The 14,214-nt window shown below is 44.4% G+C and overlaps 1 protein-coding gene across 2 annotated transcripts in view; it reads left to right on the forward strand.

Annotated features, from left to right (window-relative positions):
• Nucleotides 1-14,214, forward strand: part of METTL24 (methyltransferase like 24) — a 47,804-nt gene extending 33,590 nt beyond the window's left edge. For both annotated transcript variants that reach the window (XM_027693299.1, XM_027693308.1), the window contains exon 5: nt 12,664-14,214. In XM_027693299.1, coding sequence (XP_027549100.1) covers nt 12,664-12,978 — 315 coding nt within the window. In that variant the 3' untranslated portion in view covers nt 12,979-14,214. The remainder of the gene's footprint in view (nt 1-12,663) is intronic.

The following is a 14,214-nucleotide window of genomic DNA, read 5'->3' on the forward strand; positions in this document are numbered from 1 at the left end:
CAGCCATCTTGGTGACTCCCAGCTGAGCTCTCCTCAATTTGTCATTGTGTATATTGTGTTGTGGGAACCAAAACTAGATGTAGTATCTAGATGTGCTCTCACAAGTGCCATATACAGGGATATAATCACTTTGCTTGTGTAATTGCAGGGAGTCCTTCCTCCCCAGGTGCAGGACTAGGTGTTTGTCCTTGTTGAATTTCATCAGGTTCCTGTCAGCCCATCTTTCCAGCCTGTCTGGGTCCAGAGCAGCTCTGCCCTAGTGTGTCTTTATTGGCTAATCCCACCAATTTGGTGTCATCCATAAATATGGTAGAAGTGTCAGCGAACTTCTCATCTAGGTAACTGATAAAGGAGTTGATCAGGATGAATCCAAGTATAGACCCTGTGACACTCTACTTGTAACTGGCTTCCAGGTAGAGTACAATCCATTGTACTCCAGAGTTCATCCAAACTGTAACGTCCTAACTTGGATACAAGCCTACTGTGGGACACAGCATTGAGTATATATCCATCCCAGTGCCCTTCTAGACCAGTCACAGCTGGTTCCATGGTCTTGCAAGGGAATCACCAGATTTAATTTCAACTGCAGGGATCTAAGTTATCTAAATAAACAATTCACGTAGTCCCAGCATGGGCTGGTGTTATGTATGGTGTCAGTGTCTTCCTCAAAAGGTTGCTATGTAGCCCAGATTTTAGTATGGAATAAAACTGTAAGGAAAAGACCATATTGAAACGTGAGCTCCCTCTCCCCACTCTAACATTATCCCCTCTACAAAAAATCGTAATCCTTAACCAGAAATTCAAACCAAACTACTACATGTATTCTGTATTCCAAAGATTGTGCTATAAAGCACAATTAAAAACTTTTGACAGAAAGGCCCTGAGCAGCAGAAACAGGCAAGACTTCATTCTGTCCTGAATGGGCATGCATGTTCACACATGCAAACTCTTATTTCAGTAGAGTTTTCCTCTCTCTGGAGCTCTGTAGGATAAGTCCTGCATGATGCCCTCAGTAAGTGACATGAATTTGCATTCCTTGGCAATACAGCTCGGCAGCAGATGAAATGGCTCCTGGTAAAATAAATTAATCTGAAAAGGAGCATCAGAGAATACGAAGTAAAACCTTCATTTAATCAGGAAGTGCTCATAGCTGTTACTTTCAGGGGACAGCAGAGTTGCATTCACTTCCTGCCATTCAAGTAATCTTGAACAAATTCTGTAAGAGACCAAACTGTGTCATTATTCGTTATGAAAAGAAATGCAAAGCAATCTTTACGTCCTGATTTTGATTTGAAGGCTTTAATTTACACTATCTCTTCATGAAGTTTTTTTTCTGTGACAACTTGGCTAAAAGGTATCTGCTTTATTTTATTGAATAGGCTTAGATTTAGAATTTCAAAAGGAAAAACTTCCTTCCCTTCACCTGTTATTTAATACTCAATACAACTTCAAAACACTACACCCTGAAGTCATTTTGATTAATAACATCATCTCCTCCTAGGCAAGTAATTTATCATTTGCTCCTCTCCTAAAGCAGATACTGTAGAATCTATTTTATGCTGCACTTTAAGTTTTGTGAAGACTGGTGTGAAAGAGCAAATATTAAAGAAAAGATTTCCAATTTTGGTTTAAAATTGGCTCTTTTGGCAGTAATTTAATAATATAAAAGTCCAGGGAAAATGTATCACAGCTTAGTTGTGCACAGAGATTTATTTAACAAAACAAAAACTTTACTCTTCAGGGTGGGAAACATCCATGTTCAAGTTTTGTAGCAACCAAATTCGTGCAATTACTCTTTTACTATGTATACCTCAGGGCTACAGGGGCCAGAATAGGCTTATGAATTCTTGACCCTGCCTAGACAAAATCATTTAACTTTGATTATCCCCTGCAAGGGTAGACGTAGGTATTGCACATGGAGCCGTGAGTTTGTTAGTGTGAGTTACAGGGGCTGCTGTGTCCAAGTTCAATGTGTGGGTGCCACCAGGGTTTATACACTCAGCTCAGCTGTCATCTTAACACGCAGAAGGTCCTCAGTACCAGCTGATGAGCACCTGCAGACTGGTCTATGTCCTGGTGTGAAAGCCTGAGCTCAGGATGAGAAGCCAGGAGCTCAGAAGCCTGGGAGCTCTTGCAGGGAGCTGAGTCCTTGTCAATGTTTCTGCTGCAGCCAGGGAACAGCTCCTTTCGCCTTGCTGGAGCTGGAGGCACAAGTTCAGATCTGCTCTGCTACATGTGGCTTAGTGTCAGAAAGAACAAATGAGACGAGGTCTTTTGACTTGTTGCATCACAAATCCTTAAGTAAATGTTTGGAGTTCTGTCTTGAAAGGGTTTAATTTTTTCTCTGCTTTTTATGCTTATTTGGGGCTTCTCCAAGATCTCAATTTTAAAAGGAAAAAACCCACTCTTCATCTGATTTTTAGTCTCGTTATTTTCACATCCAAGTTTTCTTGTGCAATCAGTGGTCTTTAGGCTTAAGTGGCCTTTTATCTGCAGCTGTTATTTACCATTCCCTTATAGTTTTGAAGAACAGCCTTCGCTTTTAGAGGGTTATCATACCGGCCTTTTTAAGACTTCTCCGACATGAGAGATCCTGTATTTCCTCTAACATCTTATTAGTGTTGTGCTGCCCCTCCTGCAGCTGGGACATCAGCAATTGGTACTATTCAAAAGTCCCAGCGGTGTCTCTGCTAAGGCTCAGGCTGTGACCTGCCTTCTTCCCCATCCTTCCCTGGAAATGTCTGCACTGTTACTGCTTGTCATCTTATTTGCTTTTTTGTGACTCATCAGGCCATCTCCTTGTTATATCAATTTCTGAATGGCACGGTAGAAGGAGTTTTGTCCCAGAACGCTGGTTTTTTTAAAGTGTAAATGGCTGGTCCTGACCTATTTGTAGTAGGAGTAACTGTGCAAAGTAAAGTCCTGTATTAGCACTGGACCCTTTTGCACCAGGCAGATGCAATACCGTAGCATTTAGAGCTCGTAGTCTAAATAAATGACCTGCCATAGAATGGAGGAACGTGAAACTCACCTCCATTAACTTAAATTTCTACATTTGAGATAGCTATTGAGGTCCATATAAACTCAAGTGAAACTGTTAAGGTGCAGTTCATCTCATTCAAGGGCAGGTATTTAAAACAGGCTGCATGATGTGGCCTGTACATCTCAAGTTGCCTTTCAGAAATTCCTGTTCTTCTCCGTGGTCCTTTGTCCAAGGGAACTTAGATGACTGTTTTGGGTTTAGATGTCTAAGGCTGGATGAGGTGCATCCCATCTTGAGTGACTTGTCCACAGACTCAGCTCTGTGCTCGGCATCTTACAAATCGTGAGGTCAGGACTTCAGAGTTGTGCTAACTAGTCTCACGCACCTGATTTCCAGGTTGTGCTGAAAGGGAGGGTGCAGGAGATGATAACATTGGGCAAGCTAGCCAGAATATGTATTTTTTTTTTATAAAAGTCATCCCGTTAGAGTGAAAGCTCAGAGTGCTGGAGAGCATGTTATTCTAGATCTGTAGTTTACGAGTTCTTGAGGAACTTACTGCCTGTGACACACACATTCAGTCCCTTTGAGGGTATGTTTGTAGGTCCTGGGCCAAATCCATTGTCTGTGAAATGCAACCGATTTCCTTGGAGTGACAGCGGAGCTGCAGTTTGAGCATTAACTGGTGCTGTGGTGAACCTTTTTGTTTAGGTGTGCATCAGTGAGTTGGCAAATTTTACTCCACTTGCTGAAAAGAGGCAATCAAACTGGTGCAGGCATTTCCAGCTGCAGTTGGAAGTGCTGCCTTCTGTAACTTTGTAGTAGTTGCCTCTGAGTAACCTCCAAGCTCCTGACATACAGTGTTTCTCTCCTGGATGTATATATTTTTTCATTCTAGGGATAATGAAATCAAGGTGGTAATAGCTGTATATTTACTTAGTCATCTGAGGCTGCTGCTGACTAAAGTATTTTAATTGTAAGTGGACTGAAGAGTTTGGCTGCAAGGAGAAATGGGCTTGACATCCTCCTCTTTCTGGAAGCAAAGATCCTTAGATAGTGATTTACTGCTCGCTACCTCTTGCTCTCTGTATACATGGAGTGCCTCATACACATTCCTTTAAAGGGTTTTCTCTTGGTCCCTTACATGTCCTTTCGCCTCATTTAAATTCTCTCCACCAGAAGCACTTCTCAAGATATTGTTAAGAATATTGATGTTTCTAGAGAGTGGCCTGAAAATGCTGTTTAGTATCCAATTGTCAGGCATGGAGGAAAGATGTTTTTAGTGATACCATTGGCTGAATATAATGCAATCCATAGCCTTTTCTTCTCCTAGTAAAAGGGCTAGTGCAGTGCCTGACTTGTAATGAAAGTATTGAATTATTGCACTGTTGAAACAGAACTTGTGCAGGTCCTCTTAAAAAAAAAAAGGCACTTTCAGAGTATATTATTGTCTGCTAAAAATTAAAAAGCAAGGACAATTTTTTAGGGTTTTATTTTCCTTTTTTTGTTGTTGCTTTTGTTGTGGTTGTTAAGACTCTTCAGAAAAAAATCAGGTATTAAAAATCTGCTTTCCCCCAGCTCTACTAGAGGGCTGTGCAGACTGTGTTCAATTCCACGTTCTTTTCAACAGCAGCAGCAGCAGCATACCACTGTTTCAATGTCAAACAGTTGCATCCAGAAGAGTGTGGCACTCACTGCTGGCACTGTGTATTCATTGGTATTCTGCTACTGTAAGAAACCAGTCAGTCCTGGTTCCCTCCTCCCACCACAAATGGCGTTCGGCAGGAGCCTGGGGAACCTGCACTGTTTCTGGAGGTGGTACCAGATGAATATTCATGCTCCCCACTCCTGCTTAAGCCATTAACACTGCCTTAAACACAGTAGTGTGAATCCGTATGGTTTTGATTTAGCCAAGGTGCTGAATATTTGCTCAGGGTGGTGGTCCATAACATGACACTGGTTTAATTAGAATTGAGAACAATACCTTTCTTATAAGCATTGTCATTTTTCTCCACTACCCATCTTTCTCACAAATTCCAGGGAATAATTGACATTAACAAGCTCTTTAGATAAATGTGGTATCCAGAGCACTTAGGAGCTCTCTGAACAATGTACTTTTTTCCCCCCATGTTTGTTCTTAGTAGCTCATACATCCTCCTTTTATGGTTTACAAATTCTTGTCATTGGCATTGGACGTATCTCATTTGAATACTTTCACCTTAGTGTCTGGATTCTTTCTGATCTCACTGTTGATTTGACAGCAGTATAAGATATCCCTCCATTCTCAAAAATTTAAAATACGAAGGTCAAAGGCTCAGCAGCTCTCCTGTCCCTCCTTAGTGGCTATCCTAGATGAAATCTGAGAAGTGCAAGCATTTTTGGGTGTTTCTTATTCATGTTTTCAGGAATGTGCAGCTTTCTCCCTGACATGATTGCAAGCAAATAGCAAGGTGGACAAACAGCAAAACAGTAGGGAGACAGGTTGGCACTTTGGACCCGAAATGGAGTGAAACAAGTAGATTCCCATGAAGGGGTGTAGTCTTAAAGATTGCTCTGTCTAGTGCAGGTGGAAACCAAGTTCTCCACCAAATTTAACCAGAGCTACCCAGTTATACCAGGGCTGCAGATTCTCATCCTGCAAGAGATGTTCTTTAAAGTGTGGTGAACGTTTTTTGAAGGTGGGACTCTGATCCCTTTCTTCAATTACTTACATTTTGAAGGCCCCCGTGGGCATTAACAAGCAATTAATAAATAATAGAAGGTCTTGCAGCCAAAATGCTGTTTACTGTAACTGTTTTACAGTAGCCTAAGCCCTCTGTCCCTTGCTGCGCGCGCACACGCTCACAGGTCTTGCTCCTCAGGGTTTTCGAATCAATTGCTGCTTAACTATTTGCCTTCTATTGCAAACCTCCTGCGCTGACTGCCCCCTTGTCCCCTTGTAATGCGCTTGTCCCATTGCTGCTGGCTTTCACCTTTTGCAATACTGGGATAATGTGGCTTTACGTAAGCATGGAGCTGGATCCCACTGTCCTTGCTTGGTGCTGGGGCAACATAAACAGGCTGCAAATGTTTGTTCCCCTCTAATGAAGAGACTTGAGGGTCTAGCATACACCATTTATTCTTTTGAGTAAATATCCGTTCCCACAGGCATCCAGCAGTGTCTGGCAGAGAAGATCAAAAGAATAGAAATGAAAAGGACTTTCCCCCTTTCTGGGGGGGGTGGGCAGCGGGACATCTCCTGCAAGATTAGATGACTGAATGCGCTCTTTGCAAAGCAACTCGTGCGCTCGGCCAGGGCTGCGCGCAGAGCGGCTGCGCTCCCAGCCTGGCTGCTGGTGGAATAAGTGCAGTATCTAAAAAGTCTGTTTGCAGCATGGGCTTGGCAAGCAGAGTTTTTGCTGCTGATCAGGCTGTTAAATAACTTAAGGTCAGGGTTTCTGCAGCTCCCTTGTGGTATTTTTACCACTTTGGCAATCTAGCCATTGGATTCAAGGATCTGGTGAGGGGATGTTTTCATCTTTTACTGTACAACAGGAGAGCTGTGCAAACTGAAAAAGGTAACACAGTGCAAATGGGAGCTGGGGCACAGTGTTCTGAGCAGAGATGTACACTTGTGAGCTGCTGCCACTCTAAGCAGGTGAGGAGGTCACTGTTTGGGGGCTTACATCCTCATAGTGACTCTTCACCCTGTTTCCTCTGAGAAGGCATCACTTAGAGTCTTCAGCTAGTGGTGAGGTTCCTGTTGCCTGCTCTGGAGACTGGTCTCAGTTTAAAGTAATGGGAAACCAAGATCTTTGATGCTCAATTTTTTGAGAGAGGAAGGTCTTCTCCCTCGACATTGTCTATATGCAGTATTGGCCTGCTCCATGCAGAGGGCTTGTAGATCCTATTCTCTAGGTTGGTGTAGAGGAATGTTGGTCTTGGTGGGCAGCAAGCTAGACAAGATGTCTGACTTTAAGATCATTATAGTGTAGAGCTAGCTAAACCCATCAAACTTGTCAGAAAATCAATTCAGGCTTGGGGACCTGGATTATTTTATGACCAAAATATGATTAATGAGTGAGCTGCTGTCTCTGGCTGGTCCAGTGCCCAGCGTGAATTAAGATGGGAAGATGCCAATAACTAGTCCTGTGGCAAAGGAAGATATTTGTGGTAACAGAAGTGACCTGACCAAGTGCAGCTAGGCAGAAAGGATGTCAGGCCATGCTGATCTCATGAATCAGATGGTGATTGTTTGTCCAGAGATTATTTTGTCCCTTGGTAAACTGTTATTGAAAAAAGCCTTCTGCCAGCTAAAAGGCCTCTTCTTCTCTGCCTGTCCACTGGAGTAAGAGACATCACTTAATTGGTCCAGTTAACTGGACTGGAGTGGGTGTATGTATGTTTTTTTCTGTAATGGGTCCTCAGAGAGAAATTGCTTTCGGGTGGAGAGAGTACGTGGGAAATGTTTCGGCATTGGAGACCAAGGGAAGAAGTGGGGAATGAAAGTGCCAGGTTGCCCTTAGGCAGTCAGGTTGACCTGGGCTCTGCGTCTGTGGGAGGAAGTCTCTTGGGGTACCTGCATGGATCTTTGCTGGGAGCAGTCTCCTATGGGAGAGCATGGGCGAAGTGCTCACAGTGTTCCTGAGCATGCAGCTGAGATTGATGCCTCCTGCATGTGCTGGGTGGGCTTTCTGGATGGATACGTTTGTCTGGGGCCATTATTGCATCTAACAAGCTGTTGGTATACTGACAGTTGGCTATGAGAGAGTTAAATAACTTTTTCTAATATGATTTTGAGACGTTTTCTCTAGTTCAAGTGGTAAACCTAAAATTACTTAGTATCCTGCTCCTACTGTGTAATGCTTTCATGGAAGCACATTACTAGAACTGAGAGGAAAGATTTCTTTGTCACTTGCAAGGCTGTGGAGGATCAGAGGTGAGAGCAGAGGAACAACGCTCGCCTGCACTCACTGCTGGGTTTCTGTTTCAGTGGTGTGTATATCATATGAGTGACTTCAGCTGGACAGTTGCCTTTTACTGTAAAAAAAGACCAAAGACCATGTAAACACCCAACTGCACAAATCAGCTTTGTGACTTTGATGCCTTAAGCAGATACTTGAAGATGTGCCCGATCTGTCACGTTGGGAGTGAACAATCTCAAATGACACATTTGTCCCAGAGTCAGTGTGAAACTGGCTATACTGACCGCTGCAGAGAGAAGTGGCAATATGAGCAGGAAGGAAGGGAAGTAATTAGAAGGAGAAGTGCTGCTGTTTGGAGCTGATCAGTAGTGATTGACTTTTCTCCCTGTTTCAGTATCCATGTTGCTCAGACCATGCCCACAGCAGTCCTGGTCCCTCCAGTGGATGGCTGAGAGAGAGACAGGATGTTTCCCCCTCCCACTGATTGCAGGGAGCATGGGGAGAGACAGTCACAAGCTGCTGGGAGCATAATTTGCTATTAGGCTACGTGGCATCCTGTCTGCCATCAATTACAGTCTCAGCTCAGAATAAAAGGGAATGGAAGGGACTTTACATCCAAGCCATCTCCTGCTGGTGAGGAGGGGCTGTAAATGCATTTAGAGAGGAAAAGAAAGCGGGGGAAGTATCATGCTGAAAATTTACAGATGGGAAAAGAATAAGAGGGAAGACACATTTGAAAAAAACATGCTCAAGAACCTTGTTACCTGCAAAGACATGTGCTGTCAAAATGTGAATTAAATAGCTTTTTCTAGAGTTTTGTCTGCTGAAAATAGAGAATTGCACTTAGGCAGAGAGGGAAAAAAACTGATGCATAAGCCAGCAGAGTTTATCTTGCTGTACAGCTGATGTCAAAACGGTAACCGGGTGTCAGGGAACCAGAGTAGAGGGTTAATTCTCCCAGCCTCAAATCGGCCCTGCGGTTCAGGAGGCCCAGTTGTTCTGAGCTCTGTTGCTGTGCTTGAAAGCTGTAACAAGCTCTCCTCTCCCTGCTCCCAGCTTGCACCACAGACCTGCTCCCACAGAACTGGAGGGATCCTCCTTACGTGATCTGTACAGCATTTGTTGTTTTGCCTTTCCTGGCTTTCACTTCCACATGCTGAGCTCATGGTGGAAATAATACCGCTAAATTGCTTCCTCCAGCTACTCACTCTCAATTGACTCTTCTCCATGGGGAGCTTTAAATGGTGCCCACAGGGCAGCGCAGAGCCTGAAATCCCCCTTAACCCTGGTATTTCGAAAGTGATCAAGGCGAACAGAGATCTGATCTCTGCTTTAGGAAATGATGCACAGTTGTAACAAGTCATTACCCTAAAAAGAAGAAATGAGCCTTCATATGGTATGTGTTGACCTTCACTAACTAAAACACATTTTTTTCAGCTGTTTTCTATGCTTGGTTGTGCACAAGCAAGGCCCTTTTTTTTCCTCCAAGTGTAAGTGGTACAATGCTGCAGTGCTTTTTCAAAGGAGCTAAGCTGAGAAAACATTTAAAAATCCACATTTTTTACTTTTCTGTGATAGCGTAGTTAGTTCTTGGAGGATAAAAGGATTTGTGGAAGATAAGAGGAAGCAGCTTTTGTGAGTGCTTGAAACTGACTGCCATACTTTACCTTCAGGCACTGTAGATCTTTGCCCTCCGGGATTTACTCCCAGCAGCAGACTCCAGCTGTGCTCCTGGATGAATTAGAGCTCTGAATTTATAGACATGTCCACTAATCCTTTCACTGGCACTTTGAATCAAGGCCACTGGAAGGTGGTAGTGTATTTCTTATCAGTAGTGTGCTGCTTATCACTGATGATAAATATCTCCTGAGCTGTCTAATCATCACAAAACTTGCATTTGGTGTTAGCAGAATGCTTGTTATTTGCTCAGATCCTCTGACACAGAGCTGTTCTGCCGTTTATTTTGCACTGTCCGTGGCATAAAATGGAGACTCTGGGCTGAAAGGAGCACCTTGCCTGGAAGGCAGTCATAAAAGTTGGTGGGTAGAGACAGGTACCCTCCTCCTTCCAGGTCTCTGAGCAGTGCACAGCACGAAAGGCAGCAATGAGCCTCTGGTTTGTGTGTGCAGCACATCCCCACTAGCCTTGTGTTTCTTTCCTGGTCATTTTGGTGTGTTTTTAAGGAGTTATTGTGGTAACTCACTTTCTCCTACTGAAACATTGGTTAGCAGCCACTTTTCAGATCAGTTTTGCAAATACAACACAGAGCATGAGAGTCCTGCCAAGCAGCCAGAGCAGCAGTTAGTGTCACAAAAGAAAACAAACAAACTTGTATGATGACCTACTGTTGCCATAAAGTAAGATCACGGAAAAACAAAAGCAAATGCATAGAAACATTTCTTCCCCTATACACCCACCCCCCTGCTCTATCACCGAAGAATATAAGGTTTTGAATAATTTGTCTGCTTTCAAAGTTACAGAAGTCTCCCAGAGATAAAAATCTTTGGTATCTTAAGTGCAGCAGTGTGGGGTCCTATGGCAATTGCACCCATGCGGAATGAACTGCCTGCAAAATTGCATTACAGGTAGAGATGCGAGTTGGTATTTGAAAAATAAATAACCTATTTAAATGTATAAAGGAAAACAAGTGAGCTCACCCATGAAGTAGTTCTCAGCTGAAATGTCATGAGCAGCATCATTTACATTCAGCCTCCCCTTGAACCCAGGGGAGCCTTATGTTCAACTATTTCACTGACCCACGGATGGACAGACTGACAGGCTCTTTGTTGTAGAGTCAAGTTAGGAAATACCAGAGCTGAGGTTGTCTGTGCAACCTTCCTCTCTGCTCCCCATGCGGACATGCCACAATATGGGCTTTAATTCCATAATCCCTCAGTCTTTTTCCACTGGCTCCCTGCCTTCCACAGCATGGAGGAGGCACAATGCCGCCTTAATGAGCAGACAAGCAGCAGCTTGGCTTATTATTATTCGGGCTGTGACCATGGACCTCATTCAAGTCCCACTCTCCGAAGTCCTGCTCTGAAAATGCAGTGTGTTATTTTCAGCTGTTTTACAGCTTGTTCTGCTGAAGTCTTGCAGCCCTTCATTGGCACAACCCCCGTACTCTGTAGAGGGTGTTCCATGGTTAATACCCTTGTTTTACAGATGGAGAACAGAATGGGCACACGTTCAGCACCTACAGACTCTTGCCATCCAATGCCCATCTGTAGTGCTGGAGCACAGCCCCTGAGTAGGGCTGACGTGGCTGTGAGCTCTGCACCTCAGCAGATCAACCCGTTGTGTCTCCAGTCAGCCATCCAGAGAACAAGGGAAGGTAGATACCCCTTGCCACAGCCCTATGGTTTCTGGCCATGGCCCATGCAATGCAGAGCTCTGGTGGTACAGGAGACGTGCTCACAGTACAACCCCTGCCCTGCACCCAGGGCAGAGGGGTCTGTGAGCCGGGGCCCCAGCCAGCATGGATGGGGCGTGGCATGACACCAGCGAGGCATCCTGGGATGGTGCAGCTTAGGAAAACAGTTGCCTTTGCAATGCTTTTACATTACCTGCCCAAATTTCTGGCCTGTACCTGCACAGGTGCCTTTTTCAATACTGCCATGACAGTTAAGGTGTGAGGGAATCTGGGGGTTTTGTTTGGTTTTTGTTGTTGTTGTTTGGTTTGGGTTTTGTTGGCTTTTTTTTTTTCCCCAGTATTCTTGACTCTAAATTAACTCAGTTTTTCACTTCAAACATATCTTGAGTGTGAGCAGATGGGCAGAAGCAGCAGTTCAGGTGGAACTGGCACAGGCGAACCCTATACTCTCACACTGTGGGAGTTTCCCCTGTGTGGCTCTGGGAAACACAAACCCTTGAGCTCTGCAGCTTGTGATCGCTACTCCACTGCAGTCATTGTTTTCTACCAGGTGTGAAAAGGTGATGAAATGCTCATTTTTCATTAAAGTTTACAGCTCCCCTGCCCCCACTAATCTCCAGGTGAAGTCAACCCACAGTTGTGTAGGGCTGTGAGAAGTTGGATTGCTGAACATCTCACCACAAAATTAAATAACGGTCTAAAACTAGAACAGGGAACTTTTCTATTAGATCTGTTATTCCCTTTAAACACCTTCACAGCTTCTTTCCTGCTATGTGTTTTTCTTTGGAGGAGCTGCCCTTAAAACCCTGTAGACTCTGCATAATTATCTTTTGGTTTGATCCTCCTCACTCAGCATCTGTAGTGATGCCTGCTGACCTGAGCTGCTCTCGTATTCATTTCACTTTGGCCTTCTCCTGCGCTTGTGTGGAGCATGTAGCATCTGGCTCATGAGGACCCCACTCGACTGTGGTGCAAGTAAACACTGTTAGTGTGTTTAGATCTGCCACGGAATTTTGTGACGGAGAAATAAGGAACAGTCGTGCCTTAGTGTCTGTGTTTAGTTAGGTAGGTTTCTTTCTTTCATAGATGTGGTGCCACCACAAGAATTGTGAAGAAACAGTAACATGCTTTGTTTGTAGGAGGAGCTGCATCGGCACCTTGGGATACATAGCTTTTCAGACCAGGAGTTGGAGGCAGGAGGAGAAGGGCTGTGAACAGGCAAGCGTGAAAAATCATGTACTGCCCCTGTTAGTCCTCTGAGATTTTTTCATTTTTTTTTACTACAAAATTATTTATACATAAGAACAACTATGTATATTAAAGAATGGTCAAGCCTGGCCTCAGTTGTTTCTAACTATAATTGCAAAGTTTCTCATTTTCACATAGTAATGGTGCTTTTGTTGCAGATTGATGTCCTCAAGGCAGATGTGGAGAGTGCTGAGTGGAAAATTTTGGAAAACCTGATCCTGGAAGATGTTGTTGAGCAGATAGGACAGCTGGTCTTTGAGGTGCACATCCACTGGCCTGGATTTGAAGTTAGCGGCAATGACAGCACGGTGGTGCGGTACTGGTACAGTCTGCTCCGAGAACTGGAGCTGAAGGACTTCAGGCTTTTCTATACCTACAAAGACTTATCAAAACCACAGATGTTCCTGAAGAAGAAAGCCTTCAACGCCAGTAGCTGTTACACACTGAGCTGGGTAAATACAAGATGGAAATAGCAGAAAGGAATTTATGATGTGTGACTGCGAGGCATCTGGCCCCGGAGCATTACTGAAGAGGACTTTGGCATCACTGGCTTAGGTTGCTAAATTTGTACGTAGTGACTGCTAACAAAATGGCCTGGCTTTTTTAATTATACATTGTCAAAAGACCTGGCACTAGGAGAAGATACATGGTGCAGATCTGTGTAGCAACATATTTGCCAGTGGGTACGCTGTCTCAGAGGACAGAGGTTTCTGTAAAGGTTTGCCTGGGCAAGTTAACAGCAAGGCTTTTCCAGGCTGCCCCATGCTTGAGCATGCCAGCAAGGTGGGGCTGCCCTGGGAAGGTGTGCTGGCTCAGCTGTGCCAGCCCTTGGGCAGGGGAGTGCTTCTGAGGAGGTGCCTTTCTAAGAAACGGTCAAGTGTTACTTCTCTGTAAAGCAATTGTCTTTGACTTGCAGCTTCTTTACTTTGGCTTTGTTTCCTATGGAACAAATTTTAGTCAAGAACAGTATGTTCTTGAACCCACTGGCAAATTTCAGCTGATTTGGGCAGAGGCAGAATTCAGCACCAAACTAAATTTCTACCTATTTCGTTGAGCAGCTTCTAGGTGCTCTGACTTTGGCTCTTTAAGCTAGTCTGGCTGCATGAAGCGAGTTCAACGCTTCTGACACAGGAGACGGTGGGACAGAGACAGCAGCTGGATAAGCTGCTGCCAGTGCTCCCCCTCCTCACCCTCCATAGTCTTCAGCCACAGAAGAAAGGGCTTCCCTAGTTCATCTGCTCAAAATCCAGCTTGATTTAAATTAGTCATGCAATGGCTGCAGCAAATGGCTTTTCATCTAGCAAGATGTTACGTAAAAGAGATGAAAGTGAAACCTGGTCTTTTTGTTTGTTTGTTTCTTTTGAACCATTTGCTGATGCCTTCTCCAGTGCTGTGCCTGGACACCTGCACCTCCTCAACACCTCGCTGGCCCAGCTGCCTGTCCCTGGCACAAAGAGGCCAGACCCTGGATCTGCACCAATGCTGGCAGAGGTGGTGGCTCAGGCAGGTGCCCTGGTCTGCTGCTGGGCTGGGGCTCTGCAGGCTGGGATGTGGATTGTCTGCAGTGTACCCCCAAGGAGCCAGCCTTTGGCATTTCCTGGGGAGCTAAGAAATGGGGGGAGCTAAAAAATATATAGCAGATTGGGGTTTTTCTTATTTTTAAAAGAATTTTGACATTAAACTTTGCATTAAAATACAATATGTCACCA

The sequence above is a fragment of the Neopelma chrysocephalum genome, unplaced genomic scaffold (assembly GCF_003984885.1).
Source record: "Neopelma chrysocephalum unplaced genomic scaffold, ASM398488v2 Primary Assembly neopelma1_23, whole genome shotgun sequence".
NCBI lineage: Eukaryota > Metazoa > Chordata > Aves > Passeriformes > Pipridae > Neopelma > Neopelma chrysocephalum.